At 43.3% G+C, this 21,400-nt stretch overlaps 1 protein-coding gene across 5 annotated transcripts in view; it reads left to right on the top strand.

The window, feature by feature from the left end:
- The window catches only part of POLG2 (DNA polymerase gamma 2, accessory subunit), a 278,334-nt gene that overhangs the window by 174,679 nt on the left and 82,255 nt on the right, over positions 1 to 21,400 (top strand). For all 5 annotated transcript variants that reach the window (XM_086930918.1, XM_086930920.1, XM_086930922.1 and 2 more), the window contains one exon: positions 1,794 to 1,934. In XM_086930918.1, coding sequence (XP_086787044.1) covers positions 1,794 to 1,934 — 141 coding nt within the window. The remainder of the gene's footprint in view (positions 1 to 1,793; positions 1,935 to 21,400) is intronic.

Genomic DNA, 21,400 nt, shown 5'->3' with positions numbered 1-21,400 from the left:
TTCTCCTGTCTTTTGTTTTTTATCTTCAAATGTAGACCTCGTGGTCTACACACAACCATTCAGAGGTATGTGTGGAAATGTTTTATATTTAGTCACGGTGCACCTATTATCTTGCATGATTTTTTGAATTTCACCGTGAACCAAACTCGGCACCTTACCACAAATAATCTTGGCATGGAATCACAGAAACACAGAGTTTTCTACACAGAACGAACACCACTTGTTTGGGGTGTCATCGTGCACTAGGGCTCGCCCAATCGCATGAAATATACACAATACCAGTACAAAGCGAGGGTTATAACCAAGGGCACCTCGGCACACTAAAGGATGTCTTCCTCAAACCTTCTCAAGGATTTATACTTATGCATGAAATTTTCTGTTCCGATGCTTGTCCTGATAGTCGGCCATAAGTGGATTACAGGCTATCAGTAGCCATGTTGTTTTGTATTAATTCGCAAGAATAGCCCCTTTTTTCTGTATTGTTTCCAGCCCTGAAGATTCGCGAGATGCGATGAAACACGTGTCGGCTGGTTGTTTTCAAGCTATGATAAATTAAATCAAGATAACAAGACCATTTCTGTCTATATATGTTCATTCTTGTAAACCAATAGCTTAATATTGAATGCATTACTGTTGTTCCTCTGCATTTAACTGTCAAATTGTCCAGGGCCACATCGTGACCTTCTTATACTTATTAAGTGTGTGCATAGGGTATGCCTCTTAATGCCCTAAGGACATGTTAGTGCGCCACATGACGCGTATAAAAATGCAAAATTTTGAATTTTTTTAAGGATTTGCAAGTTACCACAAACTTGAAGTTGGTGGTAAATTGCGATTCCTTAAAGCTGGGTCGCAATTTAAAAAGCGCTTCCTGCATTGCATTTAGAGAATCTCAAATTGCGATTCTCTAAATGCATTTGCAAAATAGGAAATCGCAAAAATTGCGATTCCCTATTTTGCAATTGCATTTTGGAATGATACATACAAAAAGGCTTTTTCCCGTTCGCAAACGGGCCGATTCTGCGAATCCGCCCGTTTGCAAACGAGAATACACTTGATACATCTGGCCCCAGGTCTCTTATTTTATAAATGAGTACATGCAAAAGAAATCTGATGGTTTGTCTTTGCACGCAGCGAGAGAGAGAGAGACCATACTTTGTGGAATTCTGCCGGTAGTGAACTTGCTGTGAGAAAACCACTGGCATATTCTGATAAAACATGTCACTGACTCACATTGGTTGATTCGAGGGGAATTATTAAAACGTTTTTGTTATTATATAAAACATTTATTCCCAAATGTGGGAAATGGACTGTTATGGATACGTTTGCATATTTGTCTCCTGCTGCAGTTTTTATATTCAATTTCAGTGAACCCTCCTGGTTGCTTTAACTCTGTTAGAGCACATTAGCCGGATATGTATCCGGAAAACCTGTGCCCTATTCCCATGCGATGTTATTGACTAAGATGCCAAACTATTCACACATGACTTAGGTCTTTAAGTACTCTCATCATGCCGCAAACATCACATTTTCTCACATGCTCTGTGCTCTACATAAAAACCAAAGCCCATCAACAAAGTAACATAAAAGCTCTACCAATCCAGGAATTTTCTTGAACTCCTTATTCTGTTTCACTGAAAGACTTTTGATGCATGATGAGGAAGAAAGAAAGCACTGTTGAGTGCCTAAAATAGCGCTAGTAATTCGTTTTACATTTGTAAAACGTAATAGGCCCTGTACTCGTAGTGCTGAAGTTAGGATGTGGCTAAATGCTCTCTTGGTTCTCTATGCAGGGCCGAGACGGAAGGAAGAATGTGCTGCCTACGGCTTTGTCTGTGAGTGGAGATCTTGACCGTGGAGTGCTGGCATATCTGTTTGATTCGCTGCAGTTGATGGGTAACTCCTCAGCTAGGAAGAAAAGTCAGGAAAGAAAGGTAATTCCATAGTCTGCATATTGCTTTACATGTTACTGTCTGTGGAGCTTTTGTAGATCTTGAACCATTGTCCCTTGGCAGTTACTGGCACAATACACTTGTTTTTTAATTACTTTCTGTGCAGTTGCTTGGTCTTTGATCTCATTTTTGATCTAATATGATTGAGTGTTTCTAAACAAATATATTGTTGAAGCTTGTCACACTTTATGTAGTAATATGTTTATGATGTTCTTAAATAATTGGTGTTTTTTAAAATGTATGTACTCATTACATTCAACTCCTCTTCAGAAGGATGTGTAAACTTCTTTAGAGTGATAGTGTCCGTGGTGGCTGCATTGTAACCGGTTATGTAAAAGATTGAATTGTATGATACTCGAAGATGTACAGTTGTCTGCCCTCACCCTGACCATTCTTCTGTTCTACTTCGTTAGTGGAATAGGTTTTCTTTTCTTCCTGCTCCTCCAATTTAATGGTTCATCAAAAAGTACCAGGAATAAATCTGATACTCCAGCAACATCTTTTCTGCAACCTGGCCTTGTCAATTTTGGCCAAATTTAGAGAAATTCAAAAATGTCATCTAGTGCTAAGCAACCTCAGATACTGGGCTTGTTTACCAGTTAGATGGGTGGAAAGAATCTTTAACACATCTCCACAGTCACTCTGCTTGAATATATGGCCCCTATTTAAGCAAAATACCCATCTGACCTTTCATCTGAAAACTTTGTGTTCTGGCAGCTGCCAGAAAGTCCTCTACAAAATCCCAAAGCAGAAGTAAATGGCTCATATTTTCCTAGTGCATGCTGAATAAAACCTTTATTATTTCCCCTTACTATGTGGACAATGCAATGCTTTTTTCAAACCATCGAGTTCTGTCCTGGGGTAAAATTATATTGAGTGGGATATATTACCTGGCTATTGGTGTCTACAGGAGCAGACCAAAAGATTACACATCTAATATGGCCATTCATCTTAATCGTACTTTCTCCTTCAACTTCTTTCTTTCTTTAAAGTAAGTTTGTCTGTGGAAGATCTTAATCTGGTTCAGTTGCACGCCCTACCTCTTATATATTTGAGAAGATGGCATCCTTTGATCTGAGGCTTTTGTACTAAGTAACAAAAGCCTGCTAAATACCAGCCATTTAGTCAACTGCAAGCCCTGCATACCACCTTCTCTCTGGGTAAGGTGATACTATCTACTAACCTAAATGTAATTTTAAAACCTTTCACTGAGATCCATCTTTATGAAGAAATGTATCATGCAAGCTTTTTTAGCATCCACAAACCTCTGCAAAAGAAGTCCTTTACAATAATGTGAGGCAACTTGTTTAATGTTGTGGCCCTGGACACAAGTATTCTGATATTTTGACCACCTCTAGATCTTGCATAGTAGTCCAGAAACTGGCAAATCGGCCTGTCAAGGAACCTTGTACCTGGGGGAGGGGGTGCTTAGTAAATGGATCAGCATTATTGCTTAACCATTGTATAAAACGTTATCCTTAAATACCAGATGGGTTATTTACTTCAGAAACATTTCAAACTTATGATACCCTGTGGAAGTTAGACCAACCCATTAACAAAATGAGACTGCACACATTAAGACAACCTTCTCACCCTGGATCCAGCTCTGAGAAAGATTTATACATTTAAAAACATCTGAACTTTTTTTTTCGTTCTTAAGCTGTGTATGGGAATACAGCATGAGAAATGTACACGTATTAGAAAGTGAGAACATGACATGCGAATTGTACACACTGTGGGGCACTTTCCAGACATATACAAATTCTTTCTAAATAAAGCATTAATAATAATAGACTCATATGTGTAATCCTCCATGCTAGAATATTAAAACCTTTCAGAATCTAAAAACAATTACTAAACCCATATCATGTTACTTTTATAAGAATCAAGAGTCAATGAAGTTAGGGGTGCCTTAGAACAGTGGCAGCACTACTGTCATGATGGCTTTGAACGAGTCACAACGACCACTTTGTCTTTCTGCCTCTTCTAGTAGGAATAATAGCTAAGTTTAAAACATTTACAGGATAGTTTTGGGGTATTCTTTTACTATTAAACGCTGCTTCCATCAGGGGCAATCTTGCAATATATGAGAAACGGAGACTGAAAGTGTGCGTACTAATGAGAGAATCGTACCTTAGGAGAAGATGATCCCTGCTCTGTAGATGTCGGGTGCTGGGCAACGTTTTCAATTAGGAGAACTAGCCTTTTGGAGTTCCTCTGAAAATGTGGGCAGTTCAGTTATTTGTTACTAACTGTATCTGCTCTAGTGATCATGAAGCTCTCAAAGACATTACCGATTCATTATACACACCAGCTTATAAATGGCCTTGAGGATCTGAAAGGTTTTTGGGGATATTGTGGCCCTTGAACCTGGCGTACCAAAATTTTCCTTCAATGTATATTTAGTTTTTTTTGGTTTGGCACTGAAAGAGGTTTTTCATATGGATAATTTTCTGAACCCTTTCTGTGTTAACGCTGCAGAAGGTCATTTGAGCATATTGGTCTTTCTGGAGAAGGCAAATTGTTTATTTACTGCCTTCCGGATATTTAATTTAAAATACCTGCATGTCGCTGATCGTGTTGGGTAATATGACTAAACTATATACCAAATGTTGATTGAATGCTGGAATTCTGAAGGGCTCCTTGGTGGTCCTGCTGAGTAACTATCCCCCGAATAATCACTTAACTTTGGCTTTTGAGTCTTTACTGATACACCATTCCATATGATTTCCAGAACGCATCCCTCCTCTGAGGATTAGGGCAGTGGCGGCCATCTTGATATTTTGGGAAACGCCTGAATGGGTGCATGGCTTTCAAGACTAACTCTAAACTTGAGAAGCATTGGCATTGAGGATCACCTGATAAAACAGTCACTAAAATCTGGGGGAGGCAGAGACGGGTCAAAAGCCAACTCCAAACCCTGTGCTAATAGAGGAAAATAAATAGAAGTTAACCAAGGCTATTCTACATGACTAATGTATTACCTATACTCAGGGAAATATCGGAGGGAACATAGCTGCATAGAGGTGAGAGAAGATTGGGTTTGGGTAAAGGACAGGAAGAAATGGCGCTCTAGCAGGTACGATATAAGTTGGATATAAATGTCTTCAGATATCATGGTGCAAAACAGGTCAGGGGTATAAACCCAGACAGAAAACAGCACCTGTATAGGTGAGGGACAAGTCCCATACCAAACAATTAGGTACAAGTCCTGTGCACACGTATCAAAGTACTTGGTTCTTGTGTCAGAGCCAAAAGAGTTGGACAAAGTACAAGTAAACGGAGTCGAGAACCAATGATGCTTAAATCTTTAGTTTTAGGATTCAATCTTGATCAGTACATGCGAATATACAATCAGCCGACACGTGTTTCGTCACATCGTGTGGAGGATGTGACTCTTCAGGGCTGTAGGATTCCTACGATACGAAATGGCGCGCAATCCGGTGGGGTCAAAACCGGCTGCGTGGCATGGAGAGGCGCAACGAGTCTTATGGCAGAGCAGACTCTCGCTGGGCACAGTATGCCGGTTTGCGGAAAGTCTAGACGGGTAAGTTCAGGTCGTTGGTAAACGGAAGTATCTGGAAAGATGTAGGCATCACGGGTGAGAAGACGCAGCCGGTTTTGACCCCATTGGCTTTGTGCGTCATTTCGTATCTTAGGAATCCTACAGCCCTAAAGAGTCTGATTGTATATTCGCATGTACTGATCAAGATTGAACCATAAAACGAAAGATTTAAGCATCGTTGGATCTCGACTCCGTTTACTTGTACTTTGTCCAACTCTTTTGGCTCTGACACAAGAACCAAGCCTCTCAGTTTCCTAAGTGAGGGTATGGCCTGCCTGAGTGTGCATTCAGGACGAGATTGGCGGTAAATGAGGAGAAAAAAACGACAAAGAAAGTAGAAGAAAAAAATAAATAAATAATTTCTAGATTCATATACTAAGGATGTTGCCGAGATGGCTTGACCATTTCTCAGGAACCTTCTTATTCAGCATCATTCTTCACGGGTTCGCCTCCTGCCTTTCCAGCTGACACAGGTTTGTTCACACTAATACCGCCAGGTCGTAAAAGATCCATAACTGCTGGGGAGTCCCTCAGGGCTCCATACTATCACTTCTCATCTTATATATTAAAGATGTGTAGAAGCCTTCACCTGCCATATTAAGCTTTTATATGGAGTCACTTTGTGCACTACTCACAGATAACACCATCAAGCTTCACCAATATGCAGACGATACACAGCTCTACTTGAAAGTCTTCTCTGCCTGAACTGTCCAACGCCTCAAACACCGCTTGCTCATTATCCAGACCTGGCTGTCCAGCACCTATCTGAAGCTCAAGACCTAATTGATGTTATTTGTCTAGAACAGCAAACAAGATACAGTACAAACCTTGCTCTGTGACATAAATTGGACGGCTTCAAACCCCAACTTTCACTGACTGCGAAGGAACTTGGATTCCCCCTGCATACCAATCTCGTTCTCAAGGAGCACATAGCCAAAAAACATATGGATGGTCTGGTACCAACTTTCCCTTCTAAAGAAAGTCAGTCTCTTCCCGGAAATGACAGAATTGCTGATCAAGCCGATGTTGTCTAGATGTGGTAATGCCCTACTCCATGACCTCCCAGACTCCACATGGCTCCCATTATGGGCATCCTACACAGTGCAGCATTTTTCATCTAGGGTATGAAGAAATGTGATCATATCACCCCCAACCTGATGGAACTTCAATGGCTACCCTTGCTAGCCCGCACCATTTTCAAAACCAGCCGCATCATTTACAAAGCTATCACGATCAGCGCAACTGCAGATTTTGCAGTCAAGCTTACCATCTCTGATGGTTCTCTGCACATCCGCAGCCAAGACACCAGTAAGCAGTGCAAAAATGAAAAAAACAAGACAGTAGGCCTTTTCCATCTGTGCACCCAAGATGTGGACAACATCCCATTTTCAGGACTGCCCCAATGCTGCTCCAATTGAAAAAAGAGTTGAAGGCTCTCCTCTTTAAAGAACACTACATAACAGTGTGTTAACTGTGAACAACCCAGCTTCCCCTCCTATTGCTCTATGACTTTATGCTTGTTTTTCACCACGTACAGCACTGGGTTGCTATTTGGCCATGTTTGCGCTATAGAAATACCATATACGTACATACAGGCTTGCAACGCCCATAGGGTTGAAAGGGCTTCAGCCCCCCTGTCGTGTGTGTCAGCCCGGGCTGAAGCTGCTTCCCGGACACACACACAGCCGCACCCGAGTACTTCACAGGTCTTTAAAAGACATTGTTCGAGGCATATGAGCTGCAGATCCTACACTTAGCAATAGATCGCCACCTGGTGTTGGGCTCGAATGATTGCAGGTTGTTGTCTTCTTGGAAGAAGTCTTTGTAGTCACAAGATAGGTGACTCCTCCCTTGGACAATACTGCGCATGGTCATCGACTCCATCCTCAGATTGTTTTTTTCCGCCTCTGGGTTCGGATGAAAGTTTTCCGTTCCGGCTAGAAAAGACTTTTCTGCATTTTCGAAGCGAGAAACTTTAAATAAACTTATTTCGACATCGAATAGACTTGTCGACATCACCAGCTACCTTCCAGTGCGTCGACGCGGGCCGTTGGGCCTATCGGCGCCGTACGGCCTACGCCTCATGGACAGAACTCCATTCAAGAGAAACCCGGTATGTCGAGCAAAATTCCCTCATAGCGACCATCACGAGGTTTGCAACCTCTGTCTCTCGCCAGAACACGATGAGTCGACCTGCACAGCCTGTGCCTCCTTCCGATCGAAGAAGACCATCTGGATCGGAGGGCCCGTCGACACGAGATGAGGAGATCAGCACCAGCACCGGAGGCCATCTTTGAGGAGGAGATCGTCGAAGAAGACGTCTCCGAGGACGAAGATCCAATCGAAGATATCTCCGAGGACGAGCCTCCACTCGGCGCAGAGGAAGACTCGCCTGATCTCCAGATCATATCGGGGGCAGAGGATTCGGACGATTCGATTCCATCTTGACAACCCGTGAGTACATCTGCCCCTGCACGACAGACACTACCCAAACAAAAGGCAAGGGTCAGCACTCCGCCCATGGGGCCCAGTCGAGACCGAAATTTACCCTCTAACGCCCCGCCTTCAGGCCCGGCTCAGAGGAAAGAGAATACGCCTTCCAGTGCCTCGGCACCGAAGAAACACCATGTGCCAATTACACCTCCTCCATTGGCACCGAAACATCCTTCGATACCGAAGGACTCGTCGGCACCAAAGACAAAACGCCCTTCGTGCCCGAAGACAAGGACACTTCGGCACCCGTACCAAAAGACACATCTGTGCCAAAGCCAAAACCCGTACCAGACCCGAAAGCTTTGACTCCGAAACCTTCCGGTTCCAAAAACAAAGCGGGGAAGCCAGATTCCGGAGCCACAGGCCCAGCAAAACCTGTCTCCACGCCGAAACCTCCAATATCGGTACCAAAGACCCCAGATAAGACTAAACAACCTTCGGCACCGAAAACATTGCCACAGGACTCAATTACTCCTTCTAAGGCAAAGAACACTAGACCACCTCTATCGGCACCGAAAAAATCGACGCCGAAGAAGATTATAGAAGAGAAAGATCTGTTTAGACCAGATCCTACACAGAAAAAAGTCCATATTAATCCAAAAACTGGACATGTGGAAGCAAATCCTTATAAAAAAAGACCAGCAGGCACACCACTTACACATGTGGTTCCTGCCAAAAAGGATTGTGCAACTTCTCCAATGCACCCTTCCTCTCCTTCACCTTCTTCCTCTCCTATTACTCCATATATTGAACCTATACCTTCTCCTATTCAATCTCCTGCATCATCACACCACACTGACGAGGAGTATGATTTAGGTAGGGGGGATGATGTACCAGAACCACATACATACCCTTTAGATGAGGATATCAACACAGAATATCCCAAGGATGACGATGCATATAATTTTGCACCAAACAATGCACCAGACATCCCTGATCCTCAGTACTACCCAACAAAACCTTCCCCTACAGAGGATAGTATTGGGTTTAATCATTTATTAAACAGAGTTGCACTTTACCATGGGGTTCCTATGCACTCTGATGCCATTGAGGAGGACTTCTTGTTAGACACTTTTGAACAGTCACAAACGTCTACCCAAATAGTACCAATGATCAAAGGAGTCATTAAACATGCTCCAGAGATTTTTAAAGATCCAGTACGATGTAGGGTGCTAAATCCTAGAATAGAGAAAAAGTATAGACCAGCACCAGCTGATCCAGTATACATTAAGGGACATCTGCCATTCGACTAATGCCTCAATTAAATGCGCACTAGATGTAGCTGACACAGCATCCAGAGCAGTTAACACTAGTGTTATTCTCAGGCGTCACGCATGGTTACGCATTTCAGGTTTCAAACCAGAAGTACAAACTACCATCCTGAACCAGCCCTTTAATCAGAACCAATTGTTCGGGCCAGAAGTAGATAATACACTAGAAAACATGAAGAAAGACACAGACACCGCTAAGTCTATGGGGGCATTACAATCCACCCAAACTAGAGGTTATTTTCGCCGCTCCTCTTATAGAGGAGTGTCCAAGCACACCGGTGCAGATACAATATCATCTTTTAAAACGCACACACAAACCTCCTCTAATAAAGGCTACTTTAGAGGAGGATACAGAGGCAATAACAACAAGGGAAGAGGTAGAGGTAATAGCAACAACCGCTCCTCTTCCACTCCTAAACAGTGACTTCCCTCTGCCTCCCCTACAGCATTCCACTCCTGTTGGGGGCAGACTTTCACAGTTCCTACCTGTCTGGGACTCCATCACAACAGACAGGTGGGTAAGACAAATTATCCAACATGGCTACTGCCTAGAACTCACAGCAACCCCCCCAAACATACCACCCAGGCAGCGTCCAATGTCTGCAGAACACATAACTCTGCTTCAACAGGAAGTTCTAGCACTTCTACAAAAAGACGCTATTCAAGTAGTCCCGTTAGAGGAACAAGGAACAGGAGTTTACTTCCTGTACTTCCTAATTCCGAAAAAGGACGGGACATTAAGACCAATTCTCGACCTCAGGCCCCTCAACCACTACATACAATCAGATCATTTTCACATGATCACTTTACAACAAGTACTCCCATTACTACAACAGGCAGACTTTCTGTCCACACTAGATGTAAAAGACGCCTACTTTCACGTTCCAATACATCCTGCGCACAGGAAGTATTTAAGGTTTGTCATACAAGGACAACACTATCCGTTCAAAATCCTTCCATTCGGGGTCACAACAGCACCACGAGTGTTTACAAAGTGCTTAGCAGTAGTGGCAGCACATCTCAGAAGACAACAAATACATGCCTTCCCCTACCTCGACGACTGGCTCATAAAAGCAAAATCGTTCAACCAGTGTGCACAACACACAAAACAAACAATTCAAACACTTCACAACTTAGGATTTACGATAAACTACACCAAGTCTCACCTAGAGCCTTCGCACGTTCCTCATTATCTAGGAGCTACTATAAACACATCTGTAGCTCTAGCGTATCCCAGTCAAGCCAGGATTCAGAGTATTCAGAACTTAGTCTCCCTTTTTCAATGCCAGCACTCTCTCCAAGCCAGGGTGTTCATGAAACTAATAGGCATGATGGCGTCTTGCATCTTTATAGTTCCTCACGCAAGACTGCAAATGCGCCCACAACAGTGGAATCAGGCTCAAGGTCAGCTCACAGACCTGGTGTTGGTAGACAGCCGTACATATCGCTCTCTGCAATGGTGGATCACCAAAAACTTGACAAAGGGATGGCCGTTCCTAGATCCTGTTCCACAGATAGTGCTCACGACAGATGCATCCCTCACAGGATGGGGAGCCCATCTCTTGCATTATACCACACAAGGTCAGTGGAACACTCAACAGAAACAGTTCCACATCAACCATTTGGAGTTGCTAGCAATTTTCCTAGCACTCAAAACTTTTCAAGTACAAATCCAAAACAAAGCTGTCCCTGTCCGGACGGACAATATGACAGCCATGTATTATATACAAAAACAGGGGGACACACTCTCTGTAACTGTCCCAACTTGCACAGAACATTTGGAGACAGGCCATCCCTCAAAACATACATCTGACAGTAGAACACCTTCCAGGAATTCAAAACCAGATAGCAGATCTGTTGAGTCACCAGTCACAACAGATTCACGAATGGGAGTTGCCCCCACAAGTTCTTCAACCATACTTCCAAATGTGGGGACATCCACAAATATACCTGTTTGCCACCCACGAGAACCCAAAATGCCCAACCTTCGCCGCCAGGTTTCCACACCTACGGTCGGTGGTGAATGCAATATGGATGAACTGGTCAGGCAGATTTGCGTATGCTTTTCCGCCTCCTACTCATTCCACTAGTAGTACGCAAGCTCAGACTACAGTCTCTCAAACTAATACTAGTGGCCCCCACATGGGCACGTCAGCCGTGGTTCACCACGCTACTAGATCTCTCACTGGTTCCACTTCAGAAATGACGTCTCACGCCATCCCTGTTAACACAGAACCATGGAGAAATAAGGCACCTAGAACCAAGCCAACTGAATTTGGCGATCTGGCTCCTGAAGTCCTAGAGTTTGGTTACTTAAACTTACCACCAGACTGTATGAATATAATTAAAGAAGCTAGAAGACCCACTACCAGAGCATGCTATGCTGCTAAGTGGAAACGGTTTGCAATATACTGTAACAACAATCACATTGATCCACTGGATGTTTCCATCCAAAATATCATTTGCTACCTTCTACACCTACAAAGGTCCAATTTGGCTCATTCTTCCATACGCCTGCATCTAGCAGCAATTGCTGCGGATTTACAAAATAGACAACATCTATCTCTCTTTAGAGTATCTGCAATAAAAGCATTTATGGAAGGATTAAAGAGAATAATCCCACCTAGGTTACCACCTGCTCCAGTATGGAACCTGAATGTGGTCCTTACAAGACTCATGGGACCCCCTTTTGAGCTGTTACATAAGTGTGAACTGCAATTCCTAACATGGAAAACTGCTTTCCTTGTTGCCATCACCTCTCTCAGAAGAGTTAGTGAAATACAAGCATTCACAATAGAAAAACCATTTTTTTCAAATACATCCTAACAAAGTGGTTCTTAGACCCAATCCTAAATTCCTGCCAAAAGTGATTACTCCGTTTCACCTTAACCAATCAGTAGAGTTACCAGTGTTTTTTCAAAAACCAGACTCTGTTGCAGAAAGGGCTTTACACACCTTAGATGTGAGAAGAGCTCTACTCTACTACACAGACAGGACCAAATCCTTCAGAAAGACAAAACAACTATTTGTATCTTTCTCTCCACCACACAAAGGCAATCCCATATCTAAAGGAGGAATTGCAAGATGGATTGTAAAGTGTATTCAAATATGCTATCGAAAAGCTAAGCGTACACGAATAGTTCTTCCTAGAGCACACTCTACTCGTAAACTAGTAGCCTCTATGGCTTTCTTAGGAAACATACCACTAGTGGACATATGCAAGGCAGCAACATGGTCTACAATACACACCTTCACTAAACACTATTGTGTTGATGTGCAAGCCAAGCAGCAAGCTGCAGTGGGCCAAGCTGTCCTTAAAACACTATTTCAGTATGCTGCAACGGATACAAGCGACCACCGCTAGGGGAGACACTGCTGCACAATCGTTGCTAAATGTAGGATCTGCAGCTCATATGCCTCGAACGGAAAATGTTACTTACCAGTATGCATCTGTTCTTGGCCTGTAGAGCTGCAGAGTCCTACACGCCCTCCCGCCTCCCCGGGACTTGTATCCGTTCCAGTACTCATCTTACTTAGATGCACACGCATGGACATCCTTTCTCTTTACTTCTACTAACTCCATCATTTCCCATCATGGCGAAAAACAATCTGAGGATGGAGTCGATGACCATGCGCAGTATTGTCCAAGGGAGGAGTCACCTATCTCGTGACTACAAAGACTTCTTCCAATAAGACAACAACCTGCAATCATCCGAGCCCAACACCAGGCGGCGATCTATTGCTAAGTGTAGGACTCTGCAGCTCTACATGTCAAGAACAGATGCATACTGGTAAGTAGCATTTTCCTTACTTGTTAACGAGGCTTTGTTGTTTTTTCACCCCTTCTTAGAGCCCCTGCATCCCCACTGTGACTATTGCTGGAAGAATTAGCACCCCCCCTCCCACCCTCCGAAATGTTTAGTAGCCCTCCAAAATGTGGCTCTAGTTGTGCCTCTGCGTACATACATACTGGTAATTCTCTTTGCCCTGGGTACTGGTACCAAGTACAGTCCTTCCCAATTGACCCAATCCATTGGCTATAGTTTTTGGTGGTAGTGGAAATTTAGGGTTGCGCTCTTTAGCAATTCCTTGCTGGACAGACATTCCCAAAAAGCAGGCACATAGCTGGTCTTCTCTAGGGACTAAAGGATGATAACATTGCAACTTGCACTGCCTACTACAACCACCTGCCTGCACTCTAATGCTTCGAAACCCGGCCGGGGAAGGCGCAGCCGGACCCAAAGGGTGCCCGGTGCAAATGCCGCCCGGAGGCGAGAAGCCCTCCCCCGTCGCGAAAGCCAGCGAAAGAAGGGGCGACCAGGATTCGTCATCCCAAATTTTCCTACGGCTTCCCCCAATCAGGGGGCGAGTTGGCAAGCGGCTGGGGGGCGTTAAAGAAGGGCACAAGGCCCTGAGTTAGCACCACCCCCCACAGGAGAAGAAAGAATCACACCCACCCACACCAAAGGATGCGGGCGTCGCAGCCCAAGGCAGAGGTGAGGCGGTAGAAACCCAGGAAAGATATACAAAAGAGAGAAACAATTAATAGAGGGAGATGGAAGGCCCACACAGTGTGCTTGGGATGCCTCACGGCAGGGGCACTGAGGAAGCTAATGACGGCACACAGCCACAGACAGAGTAGATGTGATGCTCCCACAGGGCCCTTGGGATACCACATGGCAGGGGCCATGAGGAGCAGGCAGGGGGCCAGCAAAGGGTCAAGGGCAAGTGGAATGGCACTCGCAACCCGGGCAAGTCCTGACGGTAGCAAGTTGAAGTCTGGAATGGCGACACAGAGGCCCGGCAAAAGGAGCACTCAGCAAACTATACTGTCTGGGAGCACATAACAACAAGGAATGTACAAAGACAATGAATGTATACAATAACATTGATGTTTATGAATAACCAATAAAATTGCAAAATGTACAACCATGTTATGTTTGAATAAACTGGGACCTTTTAAGTCACCAAATCACGTTGTTAGTGGTGTAATTTAAAGGTAAAGGGATGCAGTTATCCAGTATTGGGGTATCTTTCATAGATTCACATGTCTGAATCATTTCCCGTCCTCATAGTAGGAGTCCCAAAGTACATAAATAACAAAGTAGTAAGCACTAGATAATACCTTTCCATAGGCTATTATGGAAGCAACCACTTTTTCTATAGCCTATTTGTTTCCTTTTACAAAAAGGACCAAACTGGAAACTCAGCCAATCAGCACCTAGCAACCTCTAGAACATTCCCAAGAGAGGTTGAGTCCCTCAGATTTTCACCGCACTTCGTAGTGTAAGGGAGTCTCCCTGAGCTCTGCTTAGTTTACTTCTTATTTCTCAGATAAGTCTTTTAGGTTTCTTTTCAAAAGAATGTCTGATAAGAAGGGATTATTCAGAGCCTGTAAATCCTGTGGGGAGAAGAGGGTGCATGTAGATTATGCACATAAGGAGTGTATCTATTGCCTCTATCCGAGCCATGAGGCAAAGCAGTGTAAAATTTGCTGCACCTTCTCCACTAAGACCTTGAGGGATAGAGAAGGAAGGCTTCTGCTTTAGCTGAAGAAAAGACAATCTGCGTCTTCTGATGTTGACAGCGACACATCCTCCATGTCACTCAAGGGGCCCAGGGCGCCTCAGGGTCAGGCTGAGGAGAGGAAGAAACAATCTAAAACCTCTCAAGCGCCTAAAGAATCTCTTAAAAAGGAGAAGCAACCGAAAATCTCCTCTGAGATTGGATCTCCTCAGATTCCAGGAACATCTAAGGAAAAGCCAGAGTCTTCTGGACATTCTAAAGATAAAAATGGCCACAAGTCTTCATCAGGCGCAGGTTCACCATCGACACCTGTTCCCACTTCAACGACGACCACATTGAGTACCTCGTCGTCGAGATCGTCGTCGTCGTTCACCACATCAACAGTGAGTTCTGGAGGTTTTATACCGTTGATGCTGCCCTTGTCGACGAGAATCAAGACCTCTTCGTCGACGAGCCTGTCAACGAAGTCGACGACAAAGATGATGTTGACGATGATACCCCGTCGACGAGACCATCGACGACAACACCATCGTCGACAAAGACACCATCGTCGACAATACCGCCGCCGACACCAACGTTGACGACACTGCCGACGACGACACCATCGTCTGAGGCGAAGACACTGTCGACAGTTACACCACCGTCGACGACGACGACGTTACCGTCGTCGACTGAAGAGCATTTCCAATGACTGTGACAGTACCGTCGACGACAAAAGTTTCACCTTCATCAGTGAAATATCCAACATATTATACTGGTCCATCAACACCATTTCAGCAACCAGCATAATAGCAGTTTAGGACACCAAAAATGTCTCCGCTTCCTCCTAGCCATCTGTTAGACGTTGAGAACTCTGATGAAGATGAGGGTGAGTTTAGAGCTACACGTAGTCCTTCAGAGTTACACGTTAAATATCAGGAGGAGGATGACGAATATGACGAGCAGGATCAGTACTACTATCACTATTCTGCCCCACCAGTGCAGTACCAGCAATATTTTGAACAGGCCAGGCAGCAGTCTGCTCAATTCCCTCCATAGTTAATCATGGATCTTAAGAGCATGTTGGCGGACTATAAACAAAGGTTTCCTCCTCAGGAGGATGTTGTTATACCTCCTCAACCTTCGCAAGAAGCTCCGCAAACACCAATGCCTCCACCTCCGGCCACTCCGGTAATGGCACCAGTTCCCATACTTCCTCCTCCTCCCAGAGACGACCCTGCTACGTCGGAAGAGGAACATGAAGAAGGTGAGCTTCCAGACCCCTCTCCACCAGCGGATGAGTGGGATGATTACATAGCGCAAACTCCTTCACCGCTGCCTCATCTTCCTTCGGATTCGCCTCCTGAAGATATAGGAGGATTCCATAATATTATGGTCAGAGCTGCTAACCGTTTGCATTTACCTTCGGTAGTCCATCAGTTGGATTGTTTCCTATATGATTTTAAGGACCAGGAAAGGAAGACTGTCCGGTCGATACCCATAATTGAGCATATCTGGCAAGAAGGGATTAAAGTTATGAAGGCACCGTCTTCTGTAGTTCCAGTGCTTCCTAGGTTGGATAAGAAATATTGAGCGCCGGAGGGCTCTCCAGCGTCTCTTACAAGTCACCCTAAGCCTGATTCAGTGATCTCTCAGGCAGCGCAAAGGCGTTTAAAAAATCCATCTACGCCTATCCTCTCTCCACCAGACAAGGGAGGTTGACGCCTGGATTTGATTGGGAAAAGGTTCTCTTCTATGGCGGCAGTCTCTGTTAGGGCGGCTAACGCTTTAGCCATCCTAGCCCGTTATGACAGACAAATATGGTCTGAAATTGATGCACTGATGAGGTCATTCCGGATACCTCTATGGAAGAGTTTGTTGAGTTGCTCACTGAGGGAGAGAGAGCAGCTTCTGAGATCATTGATATAGCTATGGACATTGCCACAACTGGTTTCAGACAGTTGGCTGGTGCTGCTGTTTTACGGCGTCAAGAATGGTTGAGAGCAACTAATTTCCATCCAAAAGTCCAAACCAAGATATTGGATATGGCTTATGATGGTGAAAGTTTGTTTGGAAGCCATATTGAGGAGGCACTTACCGCCATCAAAAAAGACACTGACCCGGCTAAGGCTCTTGGTACCCTTCAGTATCGCAAACAACCCTTTGGAGGAGCCCGAGGTAGGGGCTACTCCAATTATAGAGGAAATAATCAGTGCTCTGTCATTTCAGACCTATCAGCCATAATACCGTCAAGGGTATCAACAGCAGGCCTACAGACAGGCAAATACAGCTGGTTTCTCCAGACAAGGTTCCAAACGCAGAGCGGGATTACAAGGCCCTGATACTGGATGAAAGCAGTGAGTTCAATGGGGTACCAGTTGCTCATTCTTTTCCCAAAAATGGTGCAACGATTTCAAAGCATATCGATCAGTGGAGAAACATCACTACAGACAAGTGGGTCCTGGATCTCATCTCTTATGGCCACACATTGGAATTCCTCCAAAAACCGCCCAATACTCCTCCTAGGGGATGGCACTCCCCTCACCTTCATTTACTGAAAAAGGAAGCACGTTTCATGCTTCAGAAAGGGGCAATCGAAAAGGTCCCTTTTTCCCAACAGAGGAAAGGTTTCTACTCCTGTTTCTTTCTCATTCGCATAAAATCAGGAAAGTGGAGACCTATCCTAGACCTCAGGAAATTGAACAAATATCTAAAGGGTGGTTACTCTTTCAAGCATCCTTCGTCGCCTCAACAAACGCGATTACATGACGTCATTAGATCTCGAGGATGCATATTTCCACGTCCCTATTCATCCAAAACACCGGACGTTTCTGAGGTTCACAGTGGCTGGTACCCACTATCAATTCCGACTTATTCCACTTGGCTTAAAATTGGCTCCACGGACTTTCACAAAATTCCTGGCTCCAGTGGCAGCAGCCTTGAGAACCAAAGGTCATCAGGTATTCACTTACCTCAACGACTTGCTGCCAAAGGCTCCATCTTCTCGCTTAGTGGAAAAAGCAACAAGGGAATGCCTCACTCTTTTCCACAAGCTGGGTCAATTTTCAAAAATCTTCACTTTACCCATATCGAATAATGACATTTCTGGGAGCAAAACTAGACACATTCCAAAACAAGGCTTTTCTCTCCGAGGAAAGGCAACATCAGTTAAGAGCATTAGCACTCAAACTTTACAGAAAAAAGTGTGTTTGAGTGAGAATGTTCAAATCTCTGCTGGGAATGCTCTCTTCTGCAATAGATCTGATACCTCTAACTCGATTACACATGAGACCTCTTCAAGAGGAAATACAGTCAATGGGTTCAAACTTCAGGCTCCTTCAATGACATAGTCAAGGTCACTTTTGGGATGAAAGAACCCTCAAATGGTGGACTCAGACCTTTCATCTCAGACAAGAACAGTCTTTTCTTCAAGTCCTTCCGGATTTCGTAGTCCCAACAGATGCTTCTACAGAAGGATGGGGAGGACACTCGCAAGAACTGCAGGTACAAGGAAGATGGTATTTTACCCAGCGGCAGATGCACATAAACAGATTGGAGCTCAAAGCCATTTTCCTATCTCTTCGAGCATTCCTTCCTCGAATACAGGGATCGTCACTGTTGATCCGCATTGACAACACCACAAGCATGTTTTATATAAAAAAGCAAGGAGGTACAAAATCACTCACCCTGTCTCAACATGCACAGGAGTTATGGAACTGGTTGACGCTCCATCGCATTTCTCTCACAGCCGAACATCTCGCAGGTCTTCAAAACACCTTTGCGGACACCTTGAGCAGAACGAATGACAGCGGTCATGAATGGGAGCTGGAACAATCACAGCTGGACGAAATATTTGCAGTCTGGGGGAAATCCAAGCTAGACCTATTCGCGACACAGCTAAACTCGAAATGCCGGTACTTCGCAAGCAGGTTCCCTCTCCTGAACTCTTGAGGGAACCATACACATTAACAAATGTAATAATAACTCAAAACTGGTGCTTGTTGCACCACAATTGGTAAATTTTTTTATAGTTTTAACATCAGACTTTATTTATCAGAAATCCAATGTAATACAAGGTAAGAAAAACAGCAAATATACTCAAGTAAGATACATGGAAATAATAATAAAAAATCAAGAAACATTCCATGAAAAAAAAGGGAAAAGGGGAGGGTAAAGGGAGGAGAGGAACAAGGGAAAGAGAAACTATTATAACCATAACACTATTATGATCTTCAAGAAATAATAGTACATATGATCAATTTCTGCATGTAGACAAGACAATGTTGTTAATCAAGTAACAATAAGAAAAAAACATAACAAAGGGAATGTTAATGAGAACATTGTTTAAAATAAGCAAAAGACAATAAATGTATCATGGAGGTTTCCAAACTTCATCAGAGGTTTGGATGATTGGAGTACTATGTGAGGCAATGGAAGTTAAATAAGTGGATATAGGAAGCCAGAAAAGGTCTCTTTTGATTGATACAGAGACAGGGGTAACTAAATTGGTGTCAAGTCTGTGATGAAAGCAGACTGCATTCCACTGCAGACTTTATCTGCTTGTTTCCAATGAGAAGTCATTAAGTGAAGAGCTATTGCTAATAATAAAAATACCAGCTTACAGTTAGAAGGTGATTGGGGCCAATATGGTGATAAAGAGCCTAGAAAAACATTAGAAGGGGATTTTTGTTTTAACATTTTTGTTAATTTGAGACCAAACTAATTGCCAGAAACATTTTACAGGAGTGCAGTTAAAAAGCATGTGATGGAAGTCAGCATTTGTGCAAGGGCAAGACCAACAGGTAGGAGTAGCATCTGCAGTGAAGGAGGCTAATTTTGCGGGAGTGAATAAAATGCGTTGATATACAAAATAAAAGGTTTGAGAGGTGTTAGCAGCTCTGGACGTTTTATGGATTTTGAACCACAGCTTATCCCAAAGAGGGACTGTCCAACATTCCAGAAGATCTATTTCCCAAGCTAATTCAACCTTTGATTTCTTTCTATCAGAGGAAAAAGACAGACATTTATAGAGAGATGAGGCTGAAGACGAACTGGATAGTAAGGGATAAAGCATGGAGCATCTGGAGGATGGGGGTAGATGTCAACGGTAAGGAAAGAAGGTACTGGCAGAGTGTAGGATATAAACGATCATATTGAACCTTACATGAAGATGATAAAAAAAATTGTGTTTGAAGCTCCGAAAAGGGTAACGGGGTATTATTTAGTACTAATTGTGAAATCCAAAGCAGACCCTTATTTCTCCAAGCTTTCCAGTAAAAGGTACGATTTTTAATACCTAATAGATTATTATACCAAATGGGCTGTTGATTCAGCGAAGAAAATGAAGGATAAGAGGATGAAAATAATGAAGCAAGAATTTTACGAGTATGAGAGATGACTGGAGTTCAAAAAGAAGAGATATTTTTGGTAAAGGCGTGAGATTTGTTAAAATTAAAGGGTGATAAAAAGTGACTTTCTATAGTCAGCCCGATGGGTGGGTGTATATTCTGATCAAGAGAGAGCCATCGGGAAGATTGTTTTAATGAGAACGCATGATGATATTGTTTGAAATCAGGACATTTGAGACCGTCAGAAGACTTGTCCTTCTTTAGAGAGGACAAAGTTATTCAGGGAGGTTTATTCTTCCAAAGAAATTTCACTAACAGAGTATCGATTTTTTTTTAAAATAAAATCCAGGAATATGTACAGGAATCATAGACATAATATATACAATAATGGGAGAGAGCATCATCTTATGGAATCTAGTCGACCCCACTAAGAGAGGAAAAGTGGATGCCAGCGATCAATAGAATCAGATAGAGCCTTAACTATGTGGTCAAAATTTAGTTCGAGTGTTTCCGGAATGTTTGAAGAAAACCACAGACCTAGATATTTTATCTTGGAGGTTTGCCAAGAGAAACCGGTAGAAATTAAATCTTGTTTAAGGCATAGCACATTTAGGGGAAGAACTTCACATTTATCTGAATTGAGACGATAGCCAGATAATTGAGAAAATATATCAACCTGTTTCATAAAGGACTGAATGGACATAGAAGGATTAGAACAATATTAAAGAATGTCACCCGCATATACAGACGTTTTAACGTGGGAAGTATCATATTGAAACCCAGTAATTTGAGTATCTTGCGTAATTTTCGTTAAAAAAGCTTCTAAAGCAATTATAAATAAAAGAGGAGAAAGAGGTCAACCTTGACGTACTCCTCTCAGAAGGGGAAAATAGTCTGAGATTTTACCGTTAATAAAAATAGAACATTTAGGACCTGAATACAGTAACGAAATAAGGGATATTAATTTAGGGGGAAACCCTATCCATTTAAGTGCTTGGAACATAAAATCCCAACCAATCCTGTCAAACGCTTTCTCAGCATCCAACGCAATGGCAGCTATGGGATAATCAAGAGAGGAAGCTTTGCTAAGAATATTAAAAAAGACTCTGGAATTATCGGAAGGTAGACGTCCTTTTACAAAACCTAATTGTTCTGGTCCGATTAGATTAGGTAAGATGGGGTCAATGCGAAGAGCAAGAAGTTTTGCAAATATTATATAGTCAAGGTTGACTAAGGAGATTGCACCATAATTTTTACAAAGAGTGG

Source organism: Lissotriton vulgaris, chromosome 7, assembly GCF_964263255.1.
Source record: "Lissotriton vulgaris chromosome 7, aLisVul1.2, whole genome shotgun sequence".
Taxonomy (NCBI): Eukaryota; Metazoa; Chordata; class Amphibia; order Caudata; family Salamandridae; genus Lissotriton; species Lissotriton vulgaris.
This window is presented reverse-complemented; position numbering and strand designations above follow the sequence as displayed.